General features: G+C 42.9%; 2 protein-coding genes across 3 annotated transcripts; one reads left to right on the top strand and one right to left on the bottom strand.

Annotated features, from left to right (window-relative positions):
- The first annotated feature begins 2858 nt into the window (after window positions 1-2858).
- On the top strand, window positions 2859-5259 carry LOC306916692 (troponin C, skeletal muscle-like). The gene is made up of 6 exons (XM_079494684.1): window positions 2859-2975; window positions 3975-4026; window positions 4150-4293; window positions 4508-4622; window positions 4777-4913; window positions 5064-5259. Exons 1-6 carry the CDS (start codon window positions 2973-2975, stop codon window positions 5093-5095), a joined length of 483 nt encoding a protein of 160 aa, XP_079350810.1. The 5' UTR covers window positions 2859-2972; the 3' UTR covers window positions 5096-5259.
- A 3172-nt stretch (window positions 5260-8431) lies between these two features.
- Window positions 8432-10887, bottom strand: taf13 (TATA-box binding protein associated factor 13). 2 transcript variants are annotated; one of them, XR_013791965.1, is made up of 3 exons: window positions 10746-10887; window positions 9093-9810; window positions 8432-9038 (listed from the first exon to the last, which is right to left on the bottom strand). XR_013791965.1 is itself a non-coding variant. In XM_079524969.1 (2 exons), exon 2 carries the CDS (start codon window positions 9805-9807, stop codon window positions 9433-9435), a length of 375 nt encoding a protein of 124 aa, XP_079381095.1. In that variant the 5' UTR covers window positions 9808-9810; window positions 10746-10887; the 3' UTR covers window positions 8432-9432. The 2 variants fall into 2 exon arrangements, 1 of the variants encoding a protein (XP_079381095.1); XM_079524969.1 differs by having other exon boundaries at window positions 8432-9810.
- Window positions 10888-11843: the final 956 nt, after the last annotated feature.

Genomic DNA, 11843 nt, shown 5'->3' on the forward strand with positions numbered 1-11843 from the left:
TGACCTGATTGGATTTTCTAATACTACTGACAATGTGCACATTTGACCACACACAGACAGACACACGCACGTACGTACGTACGCACACACACAGTAATGTTCTTGAATATTCCTCACAACATACTTCTAATTGCATTTACTCCTCCCCCACACACACACACACACACACACACATGTACACACACGCACACACACACATACACACACACACACACACACACACACACACACACACACACACACACACACACACACACACACGTTCACAGAAAAAACATACACAAGAACACACGTTCATTCAAGGGCAGTACGTTGTCCCACTCCAACTCTACGAACAACACCTAAGAGCCTTAATCGCATGACTTTGAAATGCTTCTGTTTCTGTTTGCGTAGATTCCCCATGTCTGTCTTTGGCAACACCTCAGGAATGTAATCTGAGATGTCTGAGGAATTATCATGAGAAAAGTTGAATTGAGCTTTTCCCCCGGCCGCTGGTCCTCCTCCACTTTGGTCAAGCAGCTGATGACAGTCTTCAAGAAGCTGTCTGTCTCCCAACTTAGAAACGCAACGCTAGCACACCCACAGAGGGGAGTCCTCTTTCCCCCAGGAGTGGCTCACAGTCTGGCCTGAGAAGAAGTGAACAGGTTACGGCCACCTGGCACAACAGCATATAAACGCTAGGAGATGTGGAGTCAGAGCATCCTGGCAAATTCTTCCATCTGGAAACTGCAGCCTGTCTGTTGAGTATAATATAGCCTACAGACCCCCTCCCAACGCCCCCCTCTCCTCCCCCTCTCTCCTTATAAATCATATCGCCCATCCTTCCTCTTCTCCGTCTCTGTATCCCTTATCTCTCTCTCCGTAAAAATTCTTCTTTCTCTCCTCGCCTGAGCACCCCCCCCCCACACCCACCCCCGCAGGAAGCTCCCTCCATACAAGGAGCATCAGGTTGTGTTTATCTGTGATGTGTGATTTCAGGAGGTGGGCGTGAGAGCAGCCAAATTGCCCCCAGGCAGACTCTGTCTCTGTGTGTCCCCACTCAGCCCCAGATCTGCCTGCTATTCAGGGCACGACACGACCAAGAGGTCTTCCTTCCAGGCAGGCAGCCCTACAGAATGTTTCTACTGGGGTTTTAGTTTCACGGCCAGAGTGAAACTCTGCCATCATCACACAAACCATAACCCACTTTATGAGCCCCTCCCCCCATCTCTCTGGTCTTATATCTGCCAGGCCAGTGGCCTGCATGCGCAATATGCTACGATTTACGCATTTCGCTTTAAAATGAGAAGTGTATTAAAGGACTGGATACTACTGGGAACAATCATTACGATTAGATTACGATTTCAGTCAATCACATGTGCCCACCCCTTTTTTTCCCCTCACTGTATATGTTTCTTTTCTCTTTTTACCTCCTTTATGATGAATTCCTGTTCTGTCTATAGAAGTGTCTATTTGTACGTCTCTAAATGTTTTGATGATTTGAACATGGTGGACCCTATTGGAAACAAGTGTAATGCTTAATTGGGTCGTCCACTCACAGTTAACAGCCTTTGTATTGAGTTTGTGCTTGAAATGTACTGTAATTCTGCAAACTGTTAATACATTCTTCAATCAATCAATCAATCAAAGACCACCATGTATGAGACGATCTCGTGACCATTTCTCATCATACTCAAAGGACTGCAGGAACCATTTATTTCAGGGACAAAAATAGCGAAAATAGCTGATCTACAAGCTCTCAACGTGTCACGCTGCGACGCGTTGAGAGCTTGTAGATCTGCTATTTTCGGGGCGCAACCCGGCACTCTTTATCTACTGGAGATGCTGTGTAACGACATGGATTTCTAAACAAATTTGTTCAACGCAAAATGCTGTGTTCAAGTTCAGGAGACTTCGGGGGAAAAAAAGCAATTCTCCTGAATGCTGCCTTCCTTCCGGCATGGCATGGAAAGGAGAGGAGGGCATTTGCATTTCTTTCACCATGTAGTAAAAGCTACATTCGTGGTCTGGAGAGGGCAGTTGTTTCACAGACGGGTAAAAGGGCAGGGGCTGTAGCCCCCTTTGATGTCTATGTGTGCGCGTCCCTGATTTATTTTTATCTCGCACATTCCAGCAACACCACGCACCTGGAAATGACATCATAATGATTTAACAAAGCATAATTATGCTCTCAAATGAAAGTAGTCTATAGCTCATATTATGAATGTTGCACTGAGACGCTCAATCAACTGTGTGCCCAACCCATTCTGTGGTGGCCCCTTATTGTAAAGACTGTACCTTTTTACATTTACTGGACGGGAACCCCTCTTGGTGTTTTAAGCATTATGTTATACTTTAGCTATTGAAAAATAGCAGATCTACAAGCTCATAGCGCGGCACCGAGTGCCGCGCTACGAGCTTGTAGATCTGCTATTTTAATTTTTTTTAATCGTGAAAATGTGCCGCACATTTGGAATATATATTCTTTCAGAGCAAACATTTTTAACTAAAATCTTTGCTTCATGGGGGGGGGTCCCTAGAACAACATATTTTGAGATGGGGGTCGACGGGCCGAATACAGATCATTTTTGGGGTCCTGCACCAAACATGAGGGTTTTTCACAAAGCTGTCATGATTTAGAAGACATTTGTAGAATCGATCTATGGGTTAACTAGATTTTCTCCTAAAAGTAGTTTTACTATAGCCTACTTTTACTACATTTTCTGATGCCACTGACATGAGCAGACATGTCCACTCCACGCCACATTGTGATTGGCTGCTCAGTTGGCAGCCAGAACCCCTAAAAGTTCAGGGTTCTAATTCTGGAGGCCTGTGATGCTCCAGGGGGCGGGGCTTAGGACTCACTTGTTTAAAGTGTGTGTGAAATGTCACTTGGCGTCTAGTCTCTCTGTCGGGGTTCACACGGATTGATCAACTCCTTTGGGCTTTTTTTTCCTGTGGATATTTGGGGGAAAATAAACTAATCCGCAAACATGGTAAGATATCCTAAACAATTGTGGAACAAATATTTCCAAGCATGCTATGATCAACCAACACTCAAGTTAACATTTATTTATTTATAGCCTACAACTTGTTGTTTAATGGTTTTATTTTATATTATATAATAATAAATGCATGAGAAATTCAAATGATAAATGTATAACCTTGCCTGATAGTGCATGTTTTGTCCCTTGAAGGATTATCGTGAATTTATAGAAAGCTATAACATTTGCTATAGGTGGTGACACTATCAACTTTAGCCTAGTTTAATAAATAGTATAATTTATCTTTAATGATTTGTGGTAATTAAGAGCCTTGGAAAAATAACAGCCTACATTCAGTGGTTGTTCTATTCTTTAGTGTAGAGCTCAAGTTAATCCTTGTCTAAATTGTCTCAATAAGTTAATTAATACTCAGTGCTGAGTGGGGACTAAATTAGTGCCCATGGGGAGAATCAGGTGGCAAGACGCGGGTCCAGGGTGCGGATTCTGCTGACGCGACAAATTCCATGGGATTGCATATCCCCATTGCCTTATACAGTGAGCCTAACGTGTTGAGCCTGAAATAGCCATGGCTAATTTTCACCAGGCTCCACAAGTAGGCCTAGAAGAACAGATGCATTTCCTGGGGGCTATAGTGGTCAATATAATATATTGACCACTATAGCCTCCAGGAAATGCATCTCGATTATTTTCTTTGTAATATATTGAATATATTACAACGAAAATAATCGAATCCATGATGCAAGGCTGCCTATTAACAACATGGCTAAGATAATGATCAGTGACACAAGTGACAACATCAATTGTTTAGTAGGCTAATTGTGTTTTGCCACTAATTATGGCACGTGCAATGTAGGCTAAGTAAGGCTATCAATAATACAATACAAAAAAATGACAATTAAGGGTTTGACGGGAATAAGCGTAGGCCTAGATGTGCGTAAAATGGGCCCATCTTCTTGAAAATGAAGTGCCAACAATGTCCTGTTTTTACAGACTGACTCACAACAAGAGGCCCGCTCCTACCTGAGCGAGGAGATGCTCGCCGGTGAGTTGAGGCCTAGACAAGCCTTGTAAACTGGTCCATACTTACATACAGTACATGTTCTACCACGATCACAATGCCCTGATATTCATCATCATACGGAATTTTGATCCGTTTCTCCTCCAGAGTTCAAGGCTGCCTTCGACATGTTCGACACTGACGGCGGCGGAGACATCAGCACAGCCGAGTTGGGTACCGTGATGAAGATGTTGGGCCAGACCCCGTCAAGAGAGGAGTTGGATGAGATCATCGAGGAGGTCGATGAGGACGGTGAGCACCTGGATAGATTGTCATCAAATTATAAAAAGTCGATAATTTCCTAAACGTCTATTGAAAACTGGTGCGCAATTACGCAATTTACGCACAAGGACAGTGGACTCATGCGGCACTTGCGTCAGGCCGCAGGCTGCGTTTGTTTTCTTTACCTGTTGTATACGAACAGAACAGTTGGACAATGAATGATGTGACTTGTTTTGGACCTCAGGCAGCGGTTCCATCGACTTCGAGGAGTTCTTGGTCATGATGGTGAGGCTCCTAAAGGAGGACCAGGCCGGCAAGTCTGAAGAGGATTTGGCGGAATGCTTCCGTGTGTTCGACAAGTACGTGTGACGTAATTCTTCTTGCGAAAATAAGTTTCATTTATCGGCCTAATGTTTTCCTTGCTTTCCTGGGTGTTATATTAAACAAACATGTCATACAAATCTGTTCTTCTTTCTTTCTCTTTTGTTTAACCCTGGGTGTTAATGAACGCAGGAACGGAGACGGCATGATTGACAGAGAGGAGTTCGCCCAGATCATCCGCAGCACCGGAGAGGCCATCACAGAGGACGAGATTGACGAGCTGTTGAGGGACGGAGACAAGAACTCTGACGGCATGCTGGACTTTGACGGTAGGCCAGGCCTCCTCACCTGTGTTCAGTTCATTCATGTTAACGATGATGAATGTGCTCATCATGCAACAAAAATACACATTTTTATTGCCACCACCTCTTTCCACACCTCAGTATTTATACTCTGTTCCCTCTTGTTTATCTGTCCAGAATTCCTCAAGATGATGGAGAACGTGCAGTAAACCCACAGAGACTCATGGACATTCCTCCTCCCCCTATCCCTCTGTCGACCTGACGCCCCAAACAACCAAACACTCCCCCCTACTGGTTCTACTGCCTCCATCCCCAACAGACAGGCTAGGGCTGCTCTTCCCCTACCCCTCTGTCCACCGTGTACCTGACCCCAACCAAACGCCCCCCCCCCCCTACCTACCTCCCTCCTCCAGGTCCTCCTCCTCCTCTTCACTTGTCCACCTGGTTCACTGTGTCCTCTGTCCCCAGCAGACAGCTACAGGGCAACCTGGTGGGGGTCTATAGCTGGCCCGGAGTAATCTAGTAAGAGAGTGGGGGGGCGACACGCTTTGATCTCGCCGCAAAGCGGGGTGCTATGTATGGGCTATAGTTCCAAACATTTGGAACTATCCCATTGAGATAGAATGAGCACTTCCATTGTTACAATGGGAGTCAACGCTAGTGTTGTCCACTCTCTTACTAGATCACTCTTGAGCTGGCCTTACTTTTCTCCAGCTTGCTTGCGTCAGTGTGCACAGTACGGCTCATCGACACTGCCCTGAAACTGTTCCCCGTGACAGGACAGCGAGACTGGGATGAGGAACTTCACTGCACAGACACACACACACACACACACACACACCACTGTGGCGCATTGGCATAGGTGACCCCTACTCGTAAACACCGCCGGTAAACCTCTACTCTAGATGTAGTCTAGATAGATTTGCAGCCTGTTATCAGCTGCGTAGACCAATGAATAATCAATAGTATACATACAACCATTTAACTGTATACAAAAACAAAGTACATTTGATTGAGCCGATAAATAAATTAATAAACACATGACTTTGTAGTTGGTCTGACATATTTATGGTCTGTATTCAGATTTTTGTTTTGAGGAATAATCAATAAAATGTTTGTTTCTTATTTTTTCATTTTGTTTGACCCACAATAATCTTTGTCTTTGTTTTGACAACGCAAGTGTATTTTAACCCATACTGGGCGGTAACCCCTTTTGGTGTTTTAAGCATATTGTTACACTTTAGCTATTGAAAAATAGCAGATCTACAAGCTTGTAGCGTGGCACCGAGTGCCGCGCTACGAGCTTGTAGATCTGCTATTTTTGAAAGATCTTGAAAATGTGGCTCAAATCTTTGAATGTATATTCTTTCAGAGTGAACGTTTTGAACTCAAATCTTTGCTTCTGAGAGGTTCCTGAAACAACATATTTTCAGATGGGGGTCAGTGGCCAAATATATTTCATGTCCTTGAGGCCTAAATGGGTGAATATCACTATCAGATGCTCATGACCGGACGATCATTGACACCGAGCCATGAGACATGTATGATGTTGTTACAGGGTGTGTCGAGAACAGCATATACAATCTCTGAATCCTCAATTATATCAGATTTAAAATAAAATAAGTACTGTTAAAAGGCTAGAGAGAGGCCTGGGGATACATGGTAAGGTATGACACCGATACTGATTAAGTAACACAGTGGATGGTGGTTTAACCAAAAATTAGGACAGGAACCCCTTTTGGTGTTTTAAGCATGTTGTTACACTTTGGCTATTGAAAAAGAGCAGATCTACAAGCTCATAGCACGGCACAGAGTGCCGCGCTACGAGCTTGTAGGTCTGCTCTTTTGGAAAAAATCGTGAAAATGTGTTGCAAATCTTTGAATATATATTCTTTCAGACTCAGAGCGAGCGTTTTTAACTCAAATATTTGCTTCTGGGGGGGGGGGGGGGGGGGTCCCTGGAAGAACATTTTCAGATGGGGGTCGGCGGCCAATTACAGAAAATGTTTGAGAACGACTGACACAGAAACATGGGGCTTTTCAGAAAACTGTCATGATTTAGAAGACATTTGTAGAATGGTCCTCAGGCCTACATGGGTTCAGGACGGGAACACCTTTTGGTGTCTTGACCCTTCAGGACAGGGTTCTCCTTGCCATGTACAGTATATAGCGTGTGCCAACGTGTACGTCACCAAGAGGGGGGCGGCGTCTAAAAAGCTAGGGACGGCCCCCTCGTGGGCATTAAATTCTAGCCCGCATCACTCAGAATGGAGTGACGGTGGTATGTTTTTGTAAATATTGAGCTCGTTCTTGGCGACAACATAGTGAACCAACACCAGGATGGATAGAAAGAACGTCGGGCCCAAATACATTACAAGGACAAGGAAAATGTTGTGAACAAACACGGCTGTGCTTAGATACTTTGTTGAACGTTATGTCTCTGCGCCCGTGCGCCGATCCAAGCCATTCTACGTCTTTTTGTAAACTCGTCAATCTGGGTTCCTTGATACTGTCTCCATGCTGGAAAGCTGAAAATCGAATTCCGTTTTCTGGCTCATTTCCTTGACGCGACCTGCTGTGGCACTTATTTACTGAGCAAGTCTGCACCATTGTGAGGTCAGTTTAAAAAAAGAACGTATACAAGCACACCTGATGGTCGCTCAATGTAAACAAACCAGACAAGCCAGCAAGTATGGCGGCCGCTACCACGTGACACATATGTTGACGCCCTCTCCAGGAGATTTTGTTACACCCTATAGCAGCATCAACTCCAGCTTTTGGTGTATGTAACCCAATATTTGTCCCATTTGTCCATTTGACAATGGACAATTATGAGTGTTGGCCGAAAAGACATGCTGTATGGTGATGTATGATGAATTCCTGTTCTGTCTATAGAAGTGTCTATTTGTACGTCTCTAAATGTTTTGATGATTTGAACATGGTGGACCCTATTGGAAACAAGTGTAATGCTTAATTGGGTCGTCCACTCACAGTTAACAGCCTTTGTATTGAGTTTGTGCTTGAAATGTACTGTAATTCTGCAAACTGTTAATAAATTCTTCAATCAATCAATCAATCAACACTTCACAGGTGTGATTTTAGTAATAATAAATTATAAATATTTGAACTTTTTCAGAAAACTTAGGTCAGGATTTAGAAGACGTTTTTTTTGAGTGGTGTAAACCACTCCTACAACTGGTTGAGTGGTGTAAACCACTCCTACAACTGGCTTTTGTGTGCAGAAAAAAATGAGCATGGTTGCTATGTTCAAAATAATTTCTGACGTAATTAAATCACACCCGGGTGAACTGGATGACCGTAGCAACCATGGTCATTTTCTCTGCACAGAAAAAGCCAGTTGTGAAATCACATCCGGGTGTGATTTCATTACGTCAGATCAGAGCTGATCAGGCTACATAATACCTTACCTTATTTCATTACGTCAGACATTACGTCAGACCACAGCTGATCATGCTATATAAAACCTTACACCACTCAGTTCACACGGGTGTGATTTTTTAAGAATCGACCTCAGTCCTAAATGGGTAAAAAAAATATTTTAATGGATTCATACCATTTCTCATTAATTCTATATTGCATGAAATTAACATCACAAGCGCCAGAAGCGCATTGCAGCACCCAGGGGTAACTAACACCCAGGGGTAACTAACACCCAGGGGTAACTAACACCCAGGGGTAACTAACACCCAGGGGTAACTAACACCCAGGGGTAACTCCCGCTGCTCATACTGAGACACATTAACCACGGTGCACCCAGGGGTAACTACCGCTGCTCATACTGAGACACACTGACCACGGTGCCTGTTTCTTTATTCCAATTACTGACACATAATATGGTGGTGTGTCACTCTGTCATATCAATGGATTCATAATGCAAAGCAAATAAGAGTTACCTATACTTATTACAAATATTAACATTTATGGGATAGGCTGTATGTGACAAAACAATTGGGTCAACAAACAGGCTAACATGAAATTCATTTCTCCACATTGAAAACACGTGAACAGCAAAAAAAAAAGAAGCCCTGGTGCATTAATTTATCCATTTTAACCCATTCTGGACGGGAACCCCTTTTGGTGTTTTACGCATTATGTTATACTTTAGCTATTGAAAAATAGCAGATCTACAAGCTCATAGCCGCTACGAGCTTGTAGATCTGCTATTCTTTGAAGAAAATCGTGAACATGTGGCACAAATCTTTGAATATATATTCTTTCAGAGCGTTTTCAACTCAAATCTTTGCTTCTGGGGGGGGCGTCCCTGGAACAACATATTTTCAGATGGGGGTCGGCGGCCAATTATTACATATATTTTGGGGGTCCTTGACATGAAAATGTTTGAGAACGACATGGGTTTTTCAAAAAAACGTCAGGATTTAGACAGCATTTGTAGAATCGTCCTCAGGTCTAAATGGGTTAAAATTTTTAACCCATTTAGCTCTGTCAAATTAACACAAATTATTATTACTGTGTGTGTATATCATAGAAATCAAGAGAATAAAATAAAAAAAGGTTGTCTTTTGGTTCAAGAGCCATAGTTGGCTTCATCGAAGGCCTTCCTCGCCCTCTTCAGCTCCTCGTTCATCGTCAGCAGGTCCTTCACTCGGGCGAACTTCCTGGGGTCCTTGCGGATGAGGAAGACGATGTCCTCCACCTGCACGCGGCCCTGGCGGCCGATGGACATGGCCTTGTGGGTCATCTCCGTGACGAACTCGATCACCAGGTCCTCCAGGATGTCCACGGACTCCGTGTAGGGGTTCTGGTCGTCCCCGAAGCCGTACATCATGCAGCGGAGCTCCTTGGAGAAGAGCCTCTTCCTCTTTCCGTGGCCCGACGCGTCCAGGCCGCCACCGTCGTCCAGGTCCTCGTCGTAGTCCCCCTCGTCTTCCACCTCGGCCATCGTCTTGGGAGAATTAAATACATAGAACTTATATATTATATATACACACACAATATGACGTCAGTCATCTGAGGTTTTTATGACGTGTGACCGAGTCCAAATTTGGGCACGGTTTCGGTTAGCCTCGGGAGGTCACAGGTCAGAATCATTAGAACATATATATATATATATACCTACACACACATAAAAATGTGACGTCAGTCATCTATGACGTTATATTGACGTATGATGACTAGTCCAAATTTGGGCACGGTTTCGGTTAGCCTCGGGAGGGCACAAAGCTGCTAAAATACTTCTAGTCTTATTATAATTACTAGGTTAGGTTTCTGGTTTAGGTTTATATTCTAAGTGGGGAACAAAGAACCTTTTTTTGCATGGTGGGGAACATAGAACCTGGGGAACATAGGCATGCTCCCGTCCGAACTCATTGACTGAATGAATACTGTATCAGCAGTTTGCATACATGTACAAGCACAGTCTAATTTCCAGTTTCTTTCCTGCGATATGATTTATATGAACAGCGCAGGAAACAAGAGAAGATGTGAAATATAGTAAATAGAGTAGAATGCACGGGTCTGCTAAACGGATTTATCCACAGAAAGCCTGCTGTGCTGTGGCGTGTTTCCAATGGGGGTCCCTTTGTTTGGACTCACTGACCCAATCCATCGAAATGGACTCCCATTAGCAAATAATCCAAGTTGGATTAATAAAGTATAAAACACATGGAGGGAATGATGCGTGTGCTCTGCGTAAGAAAGTTAGTTGGCGCTGATCGGTTCCGTCGGTCGAGCGTTTTTGCGAGACAAACACATGTACACAAACGCACAGTCGATTTCCTACGTCGTAATTAATAGTGCATGAATGCACTATTATGTGCATTGATAGTACAAAAACAAACACTCCAAATACATAGTATAAAACACAGTAGTTAACTTTACCTTTATAAGCGAAAGGTTCTCAGTCTGGAAATTAAACAACAAAACAAGCGCTTCTGTAGTTTCGTTGTTTTCTTTCAGCCTTGCGACCCACTTCCGTTTCCGTTATTTTTCTTCTTCTTTAGGTTTTTATGGCGGGTTTCAATCGCTGCTTGTGAGTGCATAGCGCCGCCTACTGTACTGGAGTATGTCGTATGATTCCCTGCATATTACTTTGTTCACTATCATTATTACACTATTTATTACATTATTATTATTATTATCACAGCTCAAGACCTACTTATACACTCTTGCTTTTAATTGATCTTTTAAATTCCTTGTTATTCATGTCCGAATCCTCACTGTATTGCATTACTGCTATTATTTTAATGTTTTATGCCATGCGTTTATTGTCTTTTTTCTCTCCAGTGCTCTGTAAAGCACTTTGAGCTGCATTTCATGTCATGAAAAGTTTCATAATGAATTATATTAACGCTTATAATAGTTATATATATTATATAATACATATAATAGTTAACTATTATATGTAATATCAGGATCACTGAATCATATAATAATTAATCATATATTCTTCAGATATTTCACATCTTCTCTTCAATTCCTGCACTGTTCATATCGCAGGAAAACAAAATGGAAATCACGCCACCTAGTGGATAATTATTATACTGTTGTTTCTTACTGTTTCTCCAGTAGCGCATATTTATGCAGCAAATAATCACCTTATGAAAGTTATTTCACACTTTTGACACGTGACTTTTTAGTGGAAGTAATTTTTATTTTATGTTAGTGACATGATAATCAATACACCGGAGTGTACACTAGTACAAGTACAAACGAAACAATAGCACCTATATAATAATTTCCAAATATCGCGAGATCATTGGTGGTGTACGTGGGATCATTTGGCACATTTCACTTTGCAGATTGCAGATCCGCTCTGGAGCGGATACAGAAAACTGTCATTGCGTGTGCATAAATGAATGCACCTTACCGGATACAGTAGGCGGTCTCTAGACCGGATCAGAGTCCTTGATCAGTAAACAGAACCAGGTTCTGGGGGCTGGTATTAGTGTCAGTTAAATAGTCAGTTAGTCTGTCAGT

The sequence above is a fragment of the Electrona antarctica genome (genome assembly GCF_951216825.1).
Source record: "Electrona antarctica genome assembly, chromosome: 2".
In the NCBI taxonomy this organism is placed as follows: Eukaryota; Metazoa; Chordata; class Actinopteri; order Myctophiformes; family Myctophidae; genus Electrona; species Electrona antarctica.